Source organism: Chinchilla lanigera, unplaced genomic scaffold (assembly GCF_000276665.1).
Source record: "Chinchilla lanigera isolate Chin_1 unplaced genomic scaffold, ChiLan1.0 scaffold00087, whole genome shotgun sequence".
In the NCBI taxonomy this organism is placed as follows: Eukaryota; Metazoa; Chordata; class Mammalia; order Rodentia; family Chinchillidae; genus Chinchilla; species Chinchilla lanigera.
In genome coordinates this window covers 7753998-7774073 of record NW_004955488.1, presented here as the reverse complement: position 1 = coordinate 7774073, position 20076 = coordinate 7753998, and the positions used below count along the sequence as shown (strand labels likewise).

The following is a 20076-nucleotide window of genomic DNA, read 5'->3' as shown; positions in this document are numbered from 1 at the left end:
CCAAGACAGGCTGTTATAGCTAATAATGTAACAAATCACATGCCAGGGCTGAAGGTTGTGGGAATGCGAAGCCACATCCTGAGAAGGTACTTCGGGAGCTATCTTAAGTCAACAGCCTTCTCCTTTCCTCCAGTTTACCTTTTCCATTCCAGTTATTCAGCAAAGAGTAGTCAGAATTATCTCTCTCTAAATCAGGTTTGACCAAATTATTGACCTCTTTCAATTTCCATCACTCATAGCACAAAATTTAAATGACTTTACAATAGCCCCTCTGTCCTTATTTGTGGGAAATATATTCATATATATATCTTGTCATAATATACACATATAATGAAGATTATCTGATAAATTATTCACCATAAGTAATAAATAATCAATAGTAAAATAGAACATTATAACAATATACTGTAATAAAAGTTATGCAAATGTAGTTCTCTCCCATATTGTAATGTGATCATCTTCCTTTTCCTTGTGGTGATGTAAGATGATACAATGCCCACTCAAGAAAGGGAGATGAATGATAGATATTGTGACCTTAGCATATGGTTTTATTTTTCCTTACTGAGTTGAGAACTTTTACTTTTTCACCTAAAGCAAGTAATTTATGGCTTTTCTTTGGCATATCTGAATCATCACTATCAACTCTTCTTGTGCTTTTGGGCCATAGTAAGTAAAATTTGGGTTATTTGAACACAGCCACTATAATACCATGATGATGGATCTGAGAACTCATACAGCCACAAAGCAACTAATTGGTAGGCAGCATATACAGTGTAGACATGCTGGAAAAAGAGATGATTCATGTCCTCATTGGGTTAAAAGGGGATAGTGCACTATTTCATTATGCTACTCAGAATGGCATCAATTTAACACTTATTAATTGTTTATTTCTGGAAGTTTCCATTTAAGATTTTCAGACTGCAATTGATTATGTATAACTGAAACTATGGAAGACAAAAGAACAGATAAAGTGTGAGAAGCATTGTCCTTAGAAAACTAGCTTCAAAGTCTGGTCTCAACATTGCTGGGAGCTTCCATTCAACTACTGGACTTCCCTAAAATGCAGTCAGATCGACCCAGACCTTCGTGATGCTAAGTCCAATTTAAATGTCCCCCCGCCCCGAGACTCTTTCTCAACCCCGAGTAGAGAATGAGTCACTTCCTCTATTGTTGTCAGTCTTTTATACATTTATATTATCACGTCATATTTATGAATCATATAGCTTCTAATTCTATTTATCTTGGTTCTGTCACCTAAGTGTGACTGTGCTCAGGGACAAGATAAAGCATTAAGCCAACAACAGAGACAATATGTTAGAAATGCTTGTTTGATGCATGGTTAAATAAGGGTCAAATGCAAAATACTTCCCTTTAAAGAGGGAGTGATGACATCTTAGTTTGATTAAGCTCAGTTGTTCTAAAATACTAGCATAGGAAGCTGCTCATAGACATTAGTCTCTCTTTTTGCCTTTAGAGATCTTAGCAAATGACTCAGTCATTACTAAATGACTTTTTAATTAAAATGTGTTAGTATTGAATAACTGGGTAGGGCTTTGCAGTAATTATTGTTGAATGATCCTGTTCATTTTTAATGTTGACTACAGACTCATGTTGTACTATTACTCTTTAACATTAGTGATCATCCTGCTTTGACATTAGATAGGAGTATTTGATGTAGTGATCTAAATGCTTGATTTGCCTAGACTCATGAGGGGAAACTCAAAAGAAAAGGGGAAGAACAAAACAAAGAGGAAACAATTATCAAATAATCACTTTATTTCAGATTTTCAAATTTACATTCCATATTAGTTAATTTTACTAGATTTTATAGGTCTTCCAAATGAGTGAAAGTTTGTTTTTGAATTTCAATGCTGCTAAAATTGAAAGATTAACTGAAACCAGAATATTTTAATTCTCCATGGAGGAACTGAACCTATATAGTAGTCTATTTTAAAGCTTGCTATTGTACAGCAGAAGGAAACCTGGATCTAGTCATTCATTTTTTCTAGTTGGAAGTTTTAGCTCAGATTTCTTTGTTTCAGGCGCTGAAAATTTATTTTCTTCTAGACACTGGAGCTAAAGTGGTAATCAAAACAAGAAGAGCTTACTCTTAGGGAGCTTATATTCTGGTGACAGAAACAAATAATGAAAAATGAGAACAAATAATCAAGAAAGGACCAAATAGTGAGAAATGCTGCAAAGAAATAAAAATAGGAGTACAGGTTGCATTCTTTGGATCAGGTGGTCAAGCTATCTAGTTTTCACATATTTATTATGTCGTATGTGTTGGGCACTGTGAACCATATTAGGAAACACAAAATCTACTAACATGTAGTCCCCATTCTTATATGGTTTTCAGTCTATCAGAAATAAAGTGTAGATGGACAACAATAATGCTACCAGACAGCAATGAATGCTGTTATAGATTATTTGCTGCTACCAACATTTCCCTCTGAGCTGTGCTGGATTCCAGAACATATGCAAAAGAAGAATAGCAACTCCTGGAAAGTCAGGCAAAGTTTTAAAGAAGGGAAAGCTTGAGTTGAGAATTTTAAAATGAATAGAAATTACTAAGGTGGCAAAGGGAAGTGGCTGAACTGGGCTTTCCTGTAGAAAAAGACCATCACTTAAGGCAACATGTTGTGTACACAGAAAATACGAATGGGTTAGTAATGTTGGAGGGTAGTATGTGACTGAGTGTTGACGTGTGTGTGTGCGCATATGTGTATCAATGTATAATGGTTGATACACTGTGTCAATCTGAGAAGTCTAGAAGTTTAACTAAATAACTCAGCAATTCTACATCCTAGGGTGTAGAGGACATGCCCTTACTGCTCTAGGATGCTGTTCATTGTGTCAACTTGAGTAGTTTAGAAGTTTAAGTGACTCATCAGGGGCCCAGGGTCCTCAATTTGTAAACATCCTCATCCTGTGCAAGAGGAGGGTACAGAGATGGTGTCAGTGCTACACTCACCAAAGGGCAAGTAGCCTGCATACAATATAAGGGAGGAAAAGAGGCTTATTCTCCCTATTTTGCTCTTACTGCTTTTGCTATTTTCCACTGCTATGAATTGTTACCCTTCTGCCACACCACCTGCCTTGGAACCAGCTGAGTATGAACTGAAATCTCTACAAACTGTGAGCTAAATAAACCTTTCCTTCTTTAACTTTGGGTGTCAGGTAGTTTGTCTCAGCAACAAGAGAAAAATAACCAAGACACCATGCAAGTCCTGACTGGTGCACCTGTGAGTATGGAAGGGAAATTGGTATAGCGCTTACCTGGTAATTTAGAAAAGCCTGGATGTTCTACTCTGGTATGAGACAGAGTAAAAACATTGAATCTTTTAACTATGAAAATTATTTGAAATTTCACTGTAGTTAAAAGCAGGAAAAGATTGATTCAAGAGTTATGTGTTTTACATACTCTTGGTTACTTTTTTCTCCTTGCTCAGACAAAATACTTGACACCCAAGGTTCTAGGAGGAAAGGTTTATTTAGCTCACAGTTTGTAGAGGTTTTAGTCCATAATTGTCTGGCCCCAAGACAGGGTGGCATGGCAGGGGGCAACCATTCATGGCTAAAGAAGATACCAAAAGTAACAAGAGAGGAGGAGGAACAAGCTTCTTTCTGTCCCTTATAGTGTATGCAGGCTACCTGCCCTAGGGCGTGTAGCACTTTCACCCTTAACCCCAGCATTAGACAATGAATCAGTCATAAATGCTAGATTCTGCTACCTCTGAAAAGCCTGCCTCTCACGACTACTTGAAGTTTTAGGGGAACATCCAGACACAAACCATAACATATACTGAGAAGCTATCAAAATACTTAAAGTGCAAAAGACATTAAAATAATTAAATCAGATTGTTTTATATTTTAAATGGAAATAACTTTTCTATTTACTCTATAGTAACAGTTATTTACCCCCACCCTCTGTGTGGGGGATTTAGTGGGGATTGATTTCAGGGCCTCTTAAGTGCAGGGCAGGGGCTTTACCACAAAGCTACATACACAGCCTTATGGAAATAGTTTTAAAATTTGTATTTAACTTCAGTACCATGTAACGTTCTTCAAATCCAAGTTACAGAAAACTTTTCTTTATCAAAATGTAGGCTAATTTACAGGTTTTAAATGTCCAGTGAATAGACTGGTAAAGCCTAAAGATGTCTTTAAAATAGCCTGAAAAAGGAAAACATAGAGAAACATGAATAGTATTCCAAACCATGATTTGATATAGGTTTTTATTCCTTTTTATTTATTTGACCTAAAGATGATATGTCTCCAACTTTGTTTATGTTTCTGATCCCTTTCAATAGAAAAGAGAAAGAGAGAGAGAGAGAGAGAGAGAGAGAGAGAGAGAGAGAGAGAGAGAGAGAGGGAGAGAGAGAAAGGGAGAGAAAGAGAGAAGATACTGGCTTGACACCAAATGTAGTGATGATAAAGATGGATCTTTCTATTTATCATCTTATGCTCATGCTTTCTGCACAATGACTGGAGAGTTGCCTTGTAAGTAACTTCCAAGGTAAAGCAAGGGTCCAAAATAAAGAAGGTTGGACAGAGGCAGTATTGCACTTCCTCAGATTTGCTGTGTTCAGCTAGGGCCATGTGCTTTACCCTGAGCTACTGTAATCTGGGAAAATTCTCCTATTTACAATTACTGAAAGGTAGTAGGCTGTGTTTGCATAGCATAACAAATTCTGCAACTTGCTAGTTTAACTAGTAAATGTGCTGGTTTAACTAGAAAACACTCTGAACAGTGATCACAGGCACAATGGATAGAACTGTGAGTGTCTCAGTGTATAGCTGGTGTATAAATCTGTACCACGCCTTTGGTGCTCACAGCATACCTAGCTGTTTCTTAGTGACAAGTGAATAAATGAATGAGTCAATGAGCAGCTGAAAATAAAAAACCCTTTAGTCTGCAAAGGAGACTCAAGGAAACCTTTGTGCTCATAGTGTTGGGCCTCTGAATGACTGACCCACTCTTCTGTTTCTGATTTCCAGCCTAGAGCTCTCTATAGCTCTTTCCCAGATTCTGCAAATTGACAAGCTGTCCAACCTCATCATACATTTTAATGCCTACCTCGACCTGCTACAGTGACCCTGGGAATCGCATTCTCCACTGTTCTGGGCTACAGGTCAAGACCAGAGAAGGGTGACTCAGCTTCCTGGACAGAAGCAGATGAGTTGACTGGCAGAGGGTAGAAAACTCTCTAGCTTCATGGGTGTATAATTAACTCATAAATTCTCCAGTCATTCTTATTAAGTCAAAGATGTGGGAATGCTCACCAGCCCCTCTTCTATATAGCATTGATTACATTGAAATATTTCTTTTAAGGTTGGGTTTGATGTGGATCTATACTTGGTTTCACCCAAATTGAAAAGTAATGTTGAGGAGAGTAAAGGGTGAGGAGTGAGGATCAGAATGAGTCCCCCTCCTGCTTGTGGTCCTACATAGTGTTCCCTTGCCTCTCACCCTCCTGACCTCCTCATGGGATGCTACCATCTGAAGTTTCCTATGCTTTGTGAAGGCTATTCTGCAGTGCTCTTTTGTAAGGAGGGCTTTCTCTATTTTCCTATAATGCCAAGACCTTGCAGCCCTGAATCTCCCTGGGTTAATTTTTAGTGGGCTGCGACTGGGGCCTGTAATGCTTATACAGTCTCTTTCTGTCTCCATTTCCCAGTAATGGTCTGTGGATTCATTGTGATTTATCATCCTGGAGGAAACCAGCTCTGCAGCATTTTCATTGAATCCAGCCTGTAATGTTGTTTGTCAAGCTGCCATTTAGAGCTTGGAAAATTTTTCTTTAATCTACTTTGCAGAGGCATGGTGTGTCTTCTCACCTTAATTATGACACTGACGTATGTCTGCCTAGGGAATAGTGGGAATCACTCTACCACTTCCAGCTTTTGTTCTGTAGAATACCAAACTGATACTCAATATATAAGCACGTTTAGTGGTAACCTACATTGAACATAATTTTTCAAAATCTTATTTGTGATCTGCAGGAGGAAAAGATGACTTGAGATAAGTCTGTTTACTCACATGAATATGTGTTGAACTAGGGATTTCTTAAAATGACAAAATCATTTCTTTCTCACCTCTAAATTTCATCATTTATTTTCTGCAAACACATGAATTACAGGTCATATTTTTCCTACATTTAGAAATTGTGGGTAGTAACAATGGATTCTTCCAGGGCAAGGAATATTTTGCTCATATTAAAAATTTTGGTCTCAGCACACAGGGTGAACTGTCTGAAGCACTTAACATACATTTGGATTTACAGTGGCGAAGAATTAAGGCACTCAACCTGGAGAAATTAGGAGAATGAATAGGCGGGACCCAGGGAAATATCCAAAAATTGGTGGAAAGATCCAAAAATAGGTGGAAATGTACAGGATCAGAGACCAGTTGGAAAATCCAGTCTGGAATCACAGAACAAGATGGCGGGCCTCAACCAGCAAAGTAAAGAGCAAATAGGAGCTACAACTAATAGTGTCTGGCAGAAGACAAGTGACCTGTAGCAGTGTAGTGGCTGAGGGGCAGAATACCTCATTTCTGAGGAGAAAAGCTCTCCCCACAATTTCTGTAAAGCACAGATCAATTATAGAGGACTCAGAGTTTTGCTTTAACCATTAAACTACCTATACTGCTCCAATATATCCTCTCCCCCTGTTTCACATTTACTCTGTTTTGGAACTCTACTGTGTTTCACACAACTGATTTCACCTGCTCCCTAAATGGCTTCAGTGATAGTCCTAAGCAGTAACCCTATTACTCCCTACTTATTCCATTTCAAGGTAGGTCCTTTGCCTTGTTTAAACTTTGGTGCCATTTCTACGATACGACAATTTCAACATTAACGTTCGTTCACAAGGAAGGCTCATTTAAAAACTGGTCATCTCTTTTCATTAAGTATTTACTGGTTATTTGCCACCAGATAAAAACTGTGTTAAATATCTCCACGAAATCACCCTTGGGGTCTAGTCTCAAGAAATTTATAGCCCAGTAGGTATGTCTAGCTGTTCTCTACTGCTTCCCCTGGCTTATTCTCCTTCTATGGCTGAGGTGTTGTCCTCCCAGTCTCATGGGTACATTCTTTTCTAGAACTTTTGTCCTTGAAGGTACATCTCAGTAGAATGCTTTTTCTCCCAGTAGCTTTATGGCTTGCATCTTCACTTCACTCTCCTTTTTATTGTAATGCTGCCTTTTCCACTGGGTGTTATGTTGTGGGTGTTTGTGTGTGCATGTCCCCCCAAATCTTCACACAGTCATGGGGCTGGCTTTTAGAGTTTTGATTCATGGTTGTGAGTGCTACACTGCCCTGGGGTGGACAGTTTGCATCTGTAAGGGAGAGGAGGAGTCTGCTTGCAGCCACTCCTCCCTTTTGCTCTGGTTGCTTTTGCTATCTACAGCTGCTATGAATGGTTGCCCTCTGCCATGTGTCATTCTGCCTCGGAGTCAGCGAAGTATGGACTAAAACCTCCATTAACTGTGAGCTAAATAATCCTTTCCTTCCTTAATTTTGGCAGCAACGAGAGAAAAGTAACAAAGGCACTGGGTTTTTCTAAATACACTATCTAAAAGTGCCTCATAAAACCTACCTTTTTCTTGGCTTCCTTTTAATTCTTGATGTGCTGATGTGCTTAATTATTTGCTGTATATCTTTCCTGCAAAACTGTGAGCTCCACAAGAACAGAGATTTTTGCCTGCTTTGTTCATTGCTGTATCCTTAGGTCCCTAAAAGAATGCCTTCCCCATACTGGCACTGCCTAAACCTTGTCGAATAAATGACAGTGAAGAGATACAGTGTTAAGTAGACAGTGCGGAAGAAAGTTAGAGCAAAGAGTTTATCCCAAGAAAGAGGATGCTTTTGACTGAAGTTTCAAATGCTGGGAATGATTTAAGGATGGAAGGATGGTAGGGAAGAGGTATTTTATTGCTGTCTCTCTTAGGTTCAGTATTTTCTAGGAAGTACATGAAGTTAGCCTTGCCACTTGGTTTGTCTCTCAGTTCAACGTCCTTTTGTTGAGCTAAGCATCAGTGTAGACTGACCTAGAGCGGCTCAAAGATAAGGCCAAGTGTGTCTGCCGGCATACTCATTGAGTCTTAAAGCCAGTATTATACCGAAGTTCTATGATAGAGATTAGACTAAGTGAGATATTAATACTTGCACCAGAAATGTAGAAAGATCTTTCTTTCCTTAATTGTCTTTTTCAGGCACAATTTCATTTTCTTTAACTTGAACAACTCTTCTCTTTAATATCTGAAATACTTTTCATGGAGAAAGTGACTGACTATATTATTATCCCTCAGTTAATGTGCAGTGTAGGTGTTTAACTACTCCTGCCTTTTCTTTTCAGTCATCAGGAGATTGATGAGGATCTTCAGTCTCCGTGAATCATCTTAAAGTTTATTTCCATTTTCTCCAATGAAAGAAAAGCAAAGGGAAATAATTGCAGTTTTCAATGTTCATTTGGATATTCTGAGCGCTTCTGGCAGTAAATTATAGGGATGTGAAAAACCTAAAGATGCATCACTCATTCCTCATATGGGATGGCTTAATGTCGCAAGCTCTGTCACTTCCATTACAAATGTAGGATTCAATAGCCTTGAATGGATTCTTATTCTTTTGCTCTGTTACCCTCTCTTACAATGTTGAGTACCAGAAGCTTTAATTATAAATACTAAGTAATCTCATTCTACATCAAATCTATACAATTTCATGTGCAAACATTTCTCTTTTGTAAGGACTGGACTACAAAATGCGTTTGTGGCTGATTGCCCACCTGCCCCCACCCCACAATACCCATTACTGAAAATAGGCATCTAATACGTCAGTACACACTATGTACTGGATAGTTACATAGCCATAAAAGGGAAGAACACATGCAGCCACATTAAACAAACAAATCCAAACACGTAACAGATTAATTCTGTAGTTGTTATTAGCTTTGCAAAGGGACTCTTCACTTTTTTGCTTACAAAGGGATTCACTACAGATTTTCTATAAATAGTAAGCTCTGCCAGTACATTTATAATAAAATTAGATCTTCCTTGGTTTTATTTGTACACATTTCAGGAAGCAACTCACTATGCTGGGAGACAGGAAACGCATGTTTGCTTTGCTATATGTAGTACAAGTTGCAAATATGTGTGCACACTATCTAGAAGGTTTCAAACAATCAGATATTGGGAAAATCTGGATATTTGTCCACGTGTTTGAATTGCAATCCACTTGAAATCTGGTGTCTTTCCATCACACAAGATAGAGGATTCACTGAGATAACCTTTGTCTTATTAAGTGAATAGTGGCATTCTTTTTATGTGTATGAGTGGGCAATTTTAGAAATGACCACCCACAATGAGAATTTTGCAAATGGTATTTGTGACTGTCATAAAGTGAAGAGTTTGTCTCCAATGTGGTGAACAATTTTTATTAAAAGTCTTAAGTAAAGGCTTTCAAATTAATCTGGAAAGCAAGAAGTTACATAAGACTGAGAAAAATGACCTCAAGCAGTATTCTTATGGAGAGAGGGTTCAAAGTGCTAAGACATACAACTGTTAGCTAATGAAGCCCTAACAAAATGTTCCACAGCAGTCTAATCTGCAAATAGGAATGTTTAATAGCTCACCTGGACAACTGAGCAGGGACTAGAAGATGAATATTTATACTTATTTATTTACTCCTTGAATCAGGCTATTGTTTGCAAAATATTTAGCATTCTTGACACAACAAATATCAAGTGCTCTAAACTAACATACTCGTTTGTTATAACTTTGAAAGTGGATCTCTTATTGTAGGTAAAAGTGGTGTAAGCATCACTTGACATTCACGGAAACATGAAGAACCTTTGCTTTAGTGGGTGATGCAAATGCATTTGTCAGTGTTGAAAGAAGCAAGAGAATGAGATGCACGCCCTAAAGATAGCCCAGGCTTTTAGTCCACAAGGCTTGGGTTGAAATCATGTTTCTGGTTTATACTTTGTTTATTATCCTGCACAACTTATTTATCCACTTTGTAAAATGAAGGGGGCATAATAGTTACATTGTTTGTTTTTAAAATAAGAAACCAATGTGTCAAATAAGTGACAGATACCTTCTTAAATTTTAGCTCCCTTTCAGTTTTGACGAATTGATGAAATATTGAAAACTATTACCACTTCCCAGAAACAACCAATCCATTATATCTTCATGACCTTTGAAGATATAATATAGGACCTCTATGAGTATCTCAAAGACATGGAATTATATACTGGTTTTCTTTTTGTGACTGGCTTATTTCACTTAGCATAATGTATACGCTCAAGGTTGACCTATTTGTAGAATGTCAGAGTTCCCTTCCTCTTGCAGGTTGAGTAGCATTCAGTCACGTGTTTATATTACATTTTGCTTATTCAGTAGCCTTGACACTAGTGTTGTTTCCACATTTTAGTCATTGTGAATAATGCTTCAGGGAAAATGGGCATACATACATTTCTTCAAGATTCTTCTGGGTGTACACTCAGGCGTGGGTTTGTTGCATGATATGGTAAATCTGTTTTTGATTTTTGTAGGAAATGACATTTTATTTCTCATAATGGTTACACTATTGCCTATTTCAACAAATAGCAAACAAGTGTCTCAATTTCCCTCATATTTGCCAATATTTATTGCTTTCTATAATTTGATAACCATTCAGATGAGGATAAATGATAGTTTATTGTAGTTTTGATCTGCATTTCTCTAATGATTACTGACACTGAGCATCTTTTCATGTGCTTATTATCCACCTGTATATCTTCTTCAGAGAAATTATTCATGATCTTTGATCCTTTTTTTTTTTTTTTTTTGTCTTTTTGAGACAGGGTCTCATTATGCAGTTCAGTCTGGCCTTGAGCTCACTTTGTAGCCCAGGCTGGTCTCAAACTCACAGTGATCCTCCTGCCTCAGCCTCCTGAGTACTGGGATTACAGGCATGCACCACCATGCCTGGCCAGCACAAGTTGTAATAGTTAAATCTCAGAAACAACCCAAATGCCCATCAACTGAGGAATAGATTAAAAAAAGATGTGGTCTCTTCATATAATGGAGTATTACTCAGCCATAAAGAAGGATTTTAGAGGTAAATGGATGCAATTGGAGACCATATTCATAAGTGAAATAAAGCAGACTTGCATGTGTAAACATCATATTATTTCCCTAGTGTAAGAAGCTGAAAGAATAAATAATATTCAAGATGTACAATAGATAGGATGAAACAGGAAGTAACTGTTCAAAGGAAAGAGAATTTACAATGCAGGAAAGGAGAAAAGAAGAAGGGAAAAGGAAAAATAATCAAATAAATAAATATATATGTACAGTAATTAAGATAATTATACTACTAATTTCTATTAGTTCATTGAAAAGAAAGGCTTGTGAGTATATTATTTTATCAATTTTCATGCCTATATCTTGTAATCTGAGCAACTATTTTGAAGGTAACAATACATAATGTATTAACCATTGTTACTCTCCTATTACTTTGTTTTGAAATTTTGTGTCATTGATTTTACTATTTTTTCCTTTAAAATAAAAAAAGGTTTTTATAAAGTACAATTAATGTATATCTTCTTTTGTTGCCTGTGCTTTTGGTGAGACAAATTGTTGCCAAATCCAATGCCATGATGTTGTTGCCCTACCTTTTTTTCTAAGAGTTTTATAGTTTTAGGTCTTACACTTAGGTCTTTCATCCATTTTAGATTATTTTTTCTTATATGATGTTAGGTTAAGATCCAATTTCATTCTCTTGTATGTGGATTTTTCTAGCACCATTTGTTAAAAAGAGCGTCTTTCCTCATTGAATGTGGGCACCCTAGACAGAAATTGTGTAACAGAAGCCCAATTCATTTCTGGATTCTAGTATTTCACAGTCTACCTGAACGTCTTTATGCCAGTGTTCCACTGTGTTGATTATTGTAGCTTTGCTGTAAGTATTGAAATTGGGCATTGTGAGTCCTCCAGTTTTATTCCTTTACAAAATTGCTCAGAATACTTAAGGTCAATTGAAACTCCACATAAATTTCTTGATACATTTTTATATTTCTGCAAAAATGAATCTTTGGGATTTTAACAGGGACTGAATGCAATCTACTGACCATTTTGGACAGTACTGACTTCTTCATAATGACATGCTAATGGACATGGGATGTTTTTCATTTTTTATGTCTCATCTAATTTCTTTTAGGATTGTTTAGTAACTCCTATATATTTTTTTCCTTGTTTGATGCTCCTATAAAGGGAAATGTTTTCATAAAATTCCTTTTACATTACTGCTTGTGTCTGACAACATTATTGACTTTTGTGTGTTGACTTCATATCCTACTACTTTTCTGAATTCACGTATTATCTCATTTTTTCATGGAATCTTCAAGTTTTCTACATGTAATGTCATATCATTTGTGAACTGAGGTAATTTTACTTTTTATATTTTCAATTTGGATGCTTTTTATTTCTTCTACTTGCCTAATCGCTATGGCTGGAACTTCCAGTCCTGTGTTGAATAGGTGTAGCAAAAGCAGATACCTTGTTCCTCATTTTACAAGAAATCTTTTTGTTCTTTGCCATTTAAATACAATGTTGGCTCTGCGTTTTCCAAATTTAGCTTTTATAATGTTGAGGTAGTTTCCTTCTATTCCCAATTTGTTGAGGTTTCTGCGAAAAGGTTTTTTGCCCATGACTCTTATTTTTTTATTTTAAAGAGAGAAATAAGAACTATAAAAAGATACAGAATTTCAAAACAAGATGATAGGAAATTAACAATGGTTATTATATTGCATATTGTTATCTTCAAAGTAGTTGCTCAGATTGCCAGATACAGGCATGAAGAATTGATCAAACAGTGAAAGCACTAACTGTTCCTTTCAATGAAGTAATAAAAATTAGTAGTACAATTATCTTAGCTATCTTGTGAATATACACATCTTTTTGTCCTTCCTTCTTTTCTCTTTCCTCCATTCCAGTTGTTCTTTCCTTTTAAGCAGTTTTTTCTGTTTCACTATATTTATTGTACCTTTTGGATTTATTTACTCTTTCAGTTTCTTACACTAGGGATACAATATGATGCGAGTCTGCTTTATTTCACTTATGAGTATGGTCTCTAGTTGCATCCATTTACCTATAAAAGCCCCGAATTTGGCTTTCTTTATAGCTGAATAATACTCCATTATATAAAAATACCACATCTTTTTATTAGTTCCTCAGTTGATAGGCCTGTGGGTTGTTTCCCAGATTTAGCTATTACAAATTGTGCTGGTATAAACATGGGTGCACATATATCCCTGTGGTGTGATATTTTCATTTTTTCTGGGGAATGGCTGGGCTGAATCGGACCTCTAATCCTCATTTTCAGAGGAATCTCCACACTGATTCCCACAGTGGTTGCACCAGTCTACACAACCACCAGCAATGGAAAAGTGTTCCTTTTTCCCCACAACCCCTCCAGCATTTGTTATTGGTTGATTTCTTGATGGCTGCCATTCTTTCTGAGCTGAGATGGAATCTCAGTGTTGAGGTTTTTGTTGATGTTGTTGCTGTCCTTTTTTGTTTTAATTATGAAAGGGTGTTGGATTTTGCCAAATGCTTTCTCTGCATCAATTGAAAAGATCATATGTTTTTCTCCCTTTATTTTACTAATATGGTGAATTACACTGATTGATTTTTTTGTATTTGGAACCAGCCTCCCATTCCAGTAAATAAATCCTATCTGTCACTCTTTATACTCCCCTAATATGCTGTGAAATTTGGTTTAATAGTATTTTGTTGTTGATTTTTACATCAGTATTCATAAGGGCTATGGTCTGTGGTTTTCTTTTCATATAGTGGCTTTGGTATCAAGAAAATGGTGCCTCACGAATCAGAAATTATTCCTTCATCTTTAATTTTTGAAAAGTTTGACAAGGATGGATATCAGTGCTTCTTTAAGTACTTATTAGAATTCACCAGTGAAGCCATATAGTTCCACACTTTCCTTTTTTGGGAAGAGTTTTGATTACTGGTTAAATTTTCTTACAAGTTACACACCTATTTAGATTTTCTATTTCTTCATGATTTAGTCTTGGTAGGTTTTGTGTTTCTTGGAATATCTTCATTTCATGGAAGTTATTCAGTTTGTTCATAGTACTCTCATAATCCTTTCTGTTTCTGTAGAATCATTTAATTTCTGATTTTATTAGTTTGTTTTTTTTTTTTTGTTTTTCTCCGGGTACGGGGAACCGAACTCACGACCTTGCGCTTGCCAGGCAGGCGCTTTTGCCGCTGAGCTAAATCCCCAGCCCTGATTTTATTAGTTTGAATTGTTCATTCTTTTTTCCTAGTCCATGTAGCTAGAGGTGTGTCAATTTTTCCAATCTTTTCAAAGAATCAACTTTTGGTTTTATTTTTATTTTTGATTCTCTACTTCATTTATCTGCTTTGTGGTCTTTATTATTTCCTTTTTCCTGCTAGCTTTTGGTTCTTTTTCTTGTTATATAAATTGTATAACTAGCTTGTAGATTTCAGATCTTTGTTGCTCTTTAATGTGATAATGTATAGTGATAAATTTCCTCCTGAGCACTGCTTTAACTATATCCTATACACTTTGAGAGCTTGTGCTTTGATTTTATTCATTTATAAATATTTTCTAAGTTTTTTGGTTATTTCTTCTTTAATCCATTTGTTAAAAATGTATTGCTTAATTTCCACAAATTTGCAAACAGTTCAGTTTTATTTCTGTTATTAATATTTAACTTCACTCCATTGTGGATGGAAAAAGATACGATGTAATTGAAAAATATAGTGCATCTTTAAATTTTAAAATATTCTACAGTAAAAGAACCATTGCCATTAATCCTGCTTAAAATACTCACCCTCATTTTGAAGATACTTATCCCCTTATACTTTCCACTTTCTGCAGCACTTCCAGCAGTACTCTTTCATAAATGTCTTTATTTATTTGTGCTGTTCTAGCTGTATCAATGTCCTGAATTGATTCAAAACATTTACCTTTAGTGTCATTTTGACTTGGGGGAAAAATAGAAGCCAGACAGTGAGAAACCCTTTGAATAAGATCGATGAGGACACACTGGAATGTTTTCACCACTCTGCTTTTCTGTTGGATGATACTAGGCAGCGGCATTCACCGTTTTATTATCGCACCTTCTGAAGATACTCACAAAGGAGGACTTCCAACAAATATACACTTTCGATGATTTTACAGGTATTCTGAATTAATCCACTGGTGGTGTTGAGTGAACACCAAAAGCAAGGTATGCAAAATTGACTTCAAGTTGGGTGTGGTGGTTTGTGGCTATGATTCCAGTTACTCAGGAGGCTGGGAAAGAGGATCCCTCGAGCCCAGGAGTTCAAGATCAGCCTGGGCAACATAGCAAGATTTTATCTTTGATGAAAGGAGGAAAGACAGGCAGGAAGGGAGGAAAGGAAAGAGGGAGGGAGGGAGGGAAGGAAGAAAGGAAAGAAGGAAGGAAGGAAGAAAGGAAGGAAAGAAGGAAGGAAGAAAGGAAGGAAGGAAAGAAGGAAGGAAGGAAGGAAAAAAAAGAAAGAAAAAGAAAGAGAGAGAGAGAAAGAGACTCTTGTCTTTGAAAACATTTCAGAAGCTACTCTTGCTACTCTTTGGATGCTAATTTTTGAAATATGATCCATTTTGGGAACTAAAATCGCTGCTAGACACAATTGTGTTCTTTGAATTTTTTTAGGTTAGATGCTCAAAGGATAGATTTTGCAATCAGAATAGCCCTCTCAAACTTATATGTTATAAAATAGCAAATAAGAGATTTTTCTAAGTCATTTGGGTTTCTCATGACTTTTTTCAATGTTCTACAATTGACTGAATTTTTGTGATATACTGTGTTAACTCTTTGTAGAAAAGAATTAAAATATATAAGCTTTTCTGATTTTTAAATTGCTAACACCCCCAAAACCCAAAGATACTATTAGAATTTTTTTCTAAATAAAATACAGCTTTTAGACGAAATATGGTTGAATAGCACCATTAAATTTTAGCTTTGCAGCATAGTCCACAGATTTCGAGGTTGGTCTTTAGAACGCACTTTGGCTTTAAAACAGCACAAAAGGAAGATAATTGGCGAACTCTCTTCCCAGGGAAAGCCATGTTATAACACCTGCAAATGCCGTTTACAGCACTAACCACACATTGTTGAGGACAAAGGCTTTATAGCCGGGTGACTCTTTCTACTTTCCTAAGCCCAAAGTTATTGGAGATTGACAACTTTAGGGCTGGGATTGGAGCTCAATGTGCTTCTTGCCTACAGTAGATAAGGTCCTGAGGTCAGTTTCTAGCAACATACACGTGCACACACACACACACACACACACACACACACGCAGATTGGCCATGTATACTTTTTATCAGCAAAATACACTCCAGTTACTAAGCACTGATTAGTTGTTCACTGTCCAACAAATTTTCAAAGTAAAAATTCTAATCAATTTTGGGCTTTGTAATTTCATGGGTTTCTTTGAACCACATAGAAACTGATTGAATTTATATTTCAGAGACTTGGAAGATGTAACCTAACATTTTGAATTCTTGGCATAGGAAAGAAACCTTTTCCTGGGTTATCTGATGTGATTTATTTCTAATATACATCACTAGTCATGCAGTAGATCCAGTTTCTCATGTTCTAAATCTGAAAATCACATTGATATTGTCAATCAAAAATTCTTGGTTGTAGTTAAGGATGAAGACTTAAAACCAGTGGTGCCTTCACCGTTGGGCTGAGGTCACCTGTTACAATGCAAGGTGCAGGCAGGGCTTACCCCATCCCACTTTCCACCCAAATTTGTAAATGGAAAACATCCCTATGTATCCTTTGGTCTCTCTGTTCTCCACCTTGGGGTTTGAAATAGCAACTGCAACATTAACATTAGAAATCTGCAACTAAGCACAATTTGTATGGAAACAAATTGGGATAGATTTGTTTCAAAATCAAAGATGTTTTCCTCCTAACATTGTCTGAATGATTTGATATCTTGGCAACCCCACGCACAAACAAGCCATCAGAGAGCAAAGGTGGGAAAAGTACCTGCCCACTTCTCAGGTTATAGGAGTCAAATTATTTGGTTTCCACTTCATGGTAATAATATTCTTCTCATATTAAATGCTTACTGCTCTACATAACCTATCTCTGTTTATTAGGGTACATAAAACATATTAAATGATCTCTCCTCCTTCTGTATTCCACTAGGGCTTACAAAAGTGAGCCGTTCCAGTTCATGCAGATGGTTCCGAGACTGTCAGGTCTGATAATTTTGGACTAAGTGAGCAGGTCAAATGGATGAATAGGAACCAAATTTCCAATCAGATATTATTTGGGTATCAAGTGTTATAGTTTTATTACAATAGAAAGCATAAGAGATTAAAAAATCCCAGAATAATTCAGTCTGAAATATCTAGGGGCCTTTCTCCATCTGAAAGTGAATTGAGTAATTCTGCGTAGCTGAGGATTGACAGCATAATGGAAAGAGAACGCTGCAGAATTTCTCACCAGGTAACTGCATTACCAGAGAAACTCATAATACAGTCTATTACTTGAAAAGAGCAGGAAGGAACCTTCTGTCTTTTTATGAGATGCCATATTCTCACAGTTCTTCGCCAATTATACTTAGCTATTGCTAAATTGCAGTTACTGAAAAAACTCACTACCCTGAGAGCTTTTACTATAGCCTTTAGCAATAGTGGAGACAGTCATGACATCGACTCTGCTTATAATTATTTTCCGCTTTCAAATATTGCATTCTTTATATGAAGCCCTTTAACCAAAGACACTGCTACACAGTAGCGATCTTGAATATTTCTGTGTTTTCCTGAAGATGGACTACAGGTGAAACAAGTAGAGTTCAGTGATCTTTGAAACGTTCATCTTTCACAGTAAAACTCTTTTATTTCCCCAGACAGAACATTTTGTGTGATACAACGCATAGCGAAAATGTTATAAACAGGAATTACATAAACTTTATGCACATTCTTGTTCAAATGTTTCACTTACCAGAATTAAGAGGCAACTTGAGGCCAATTTTGTGTGCTCAGGGATGGTAGAAAACACGGACAAAATCAAGCAACCAAAGACAAGGAGAAAACTGTAAAACAACAAAAGAGAGAAATTTGGTAAGAACCTCATCTTATCACTAGAGAATGAATAAAACATCAGTCCCATTTGAATGGGCATAGGTGAAATCATAAAAGCCCTTAGTAAGTGCCAGAGATTTTGAGCATCAAAATACAAAATGATATACAATGTAAATGGGTGTCCTTTCCAAGTGGTGGATGAAGGAAAGGTTGCATGTGAGATTTAGTATAGGCGCCATGGCGTATTTAAGCGTTCATGTTGAAGTATCTAAATTTCCCAAGCAGCTCTATGTCCAGGTAGGGACCCTAAGAAAGGCTCAGAAGTGATTCTTGTTCTCCTGTCTGAGGGCTCTTGCTGTAGCCATTCTTCTTTCAAAGATGCAGATTCCACCTCATGTTCGGCACCATAGGCAAATGGGTACAGATGGTGGATTGCCGTCTGTATTCCACTGTATCATTTCTTTTTGACTAATAAGAATAAGAGGAAAAAGGGGATGATTTCTTCCGCTATCCAGATACCATCCATTTCCTTGTAGTCAAACTACTACAGATAGGCCCTCTAAGTATGCAGTCAGGAGCAGTCATCCTACCGGCTTTATTTCTAGAAATACGGGGCTTCCGAAATCAAAGGGGAGCTGAGCTGCAAGGAAAATGTCTAATAAAAGAGAAGGCTCTGTTTCAAAGCTGAAGCTACTACTTTGAATGCAAGATAAACACGACAAACTAAGAACCTGGGCTAATGTTCCAGGCTGTATCTTTCACTTTTAGTTATTCCTCAGAAGGTCATACAATAAATACTGCTTTCTCAGTTCCTCTGTCCGACATAGGAATTAATCTCTGCCTCCCCTTGGCTTGCCCTGACAAGTCTCACAGGTCTGTCTACCACACTTGACTCAGAAGGTCCAAGGGCCTGTAAGTAGGGATTAGCTAATTATGGCTGGGAAGCAAATTTGGCCCTGAACATCTTTTTTTGCAAGTAAAGTTTTATTAACGCACAGCTGCACCCATTCATGTATGCATTGTCTGAGATGGCTTTCATTTACAATTGTGAAACTGAGTAATGGCAACAGAGACAATCCGGCTCACAAGACTGAAATATTTACTATCTGGCCCTTTAGAGAATAATTCTGTTGACCTCTGACTGATGCTATTTATCTCTTCTTTCTTTTTACAGTAACAGAGAACTAGAGTGGGGGCCCATGTCTGTGATAATTATTACCATTCACACAACAGTGGAAACGAGGCTGAAATTGTACTTATTCCCCCCTTTCCTGCTTTGCCCACATTATCCTCAGAAATTTACATAGAAATATCATTTCCATTGTACAGATGTAAACACTGAGATTTAAGAGTAGTGTGTAACTCATCCGAGGTTACGCAGCAGAGAGCGGTTGGAGCACTGTGTTGCCGGCCCCCACCCAGAAACGCAGGCTGTGACTGAGCAGAGAGATTGGAGGCTGTCGAGAACATTCCTAACCCAGCAGGATGACTACGAGATACCTGTGTATCTCCTCAGATGGAGAGGGGAATAAGTGCTGTTCCAAACAGACTGCATCTTCCACAGGAGGGAAGGAATCCACTAGTGATTAAAAAACCTAGTATGTGATTTTAAAAATAACTCATGATACTTTTGATCAGTGCAACTCAATGAATGAGGACACTTTGAATTGCACTTTTAGATGACCAGGGCTAAAAATTATAAAGTTATCAAAATCCAGAGATCCTACCTGATCACCAACTACCAATGAGAAAATGAAATTCAGAGATCACTAAAATGGTTGGGTGGATGACATGATACCAAGTAAAGACAGGGACAGGTGTGTCTTTCTAGTGAGTCGCTTTTAGTTCATACTTAGATAAAACATTAGGAAAAAGGAGCACAGATCATTTAACCAATAAGATACTATTTCCTTCAAGAACACTCTATATTAGTTTCATGACTATATTATGTCCAAAATAGATCTTTTGGCTA

General features: G+C 37.0%; 1 protein-coding gene across 3 annotated transcripts in view; it reads right to left on the bottom strand.

Annotated features, from left to right (window-relative positions):
• Nucleotides 1-20076, bottom strand: part of Kcnq5 (potassium channel, voltage gated KQT-like subfamily Q, member 5) — a gene marked incomplete at its 5' end in the record, with an annotated part of 521894 nt that overhangs the window by 154453 nt on the left and 347365 nt on the right. For all 3 annotated transcript variants that reach the window (XM_005404480.2, XM_013504414.1, XM_013504415.1), the window contains 1 exon segment: nucleotides 18025-18115. In XM_005404480.2, coding sequence (XP_005404537.2) covers nucleotides 18025-18115 — 91 coding nt within the window.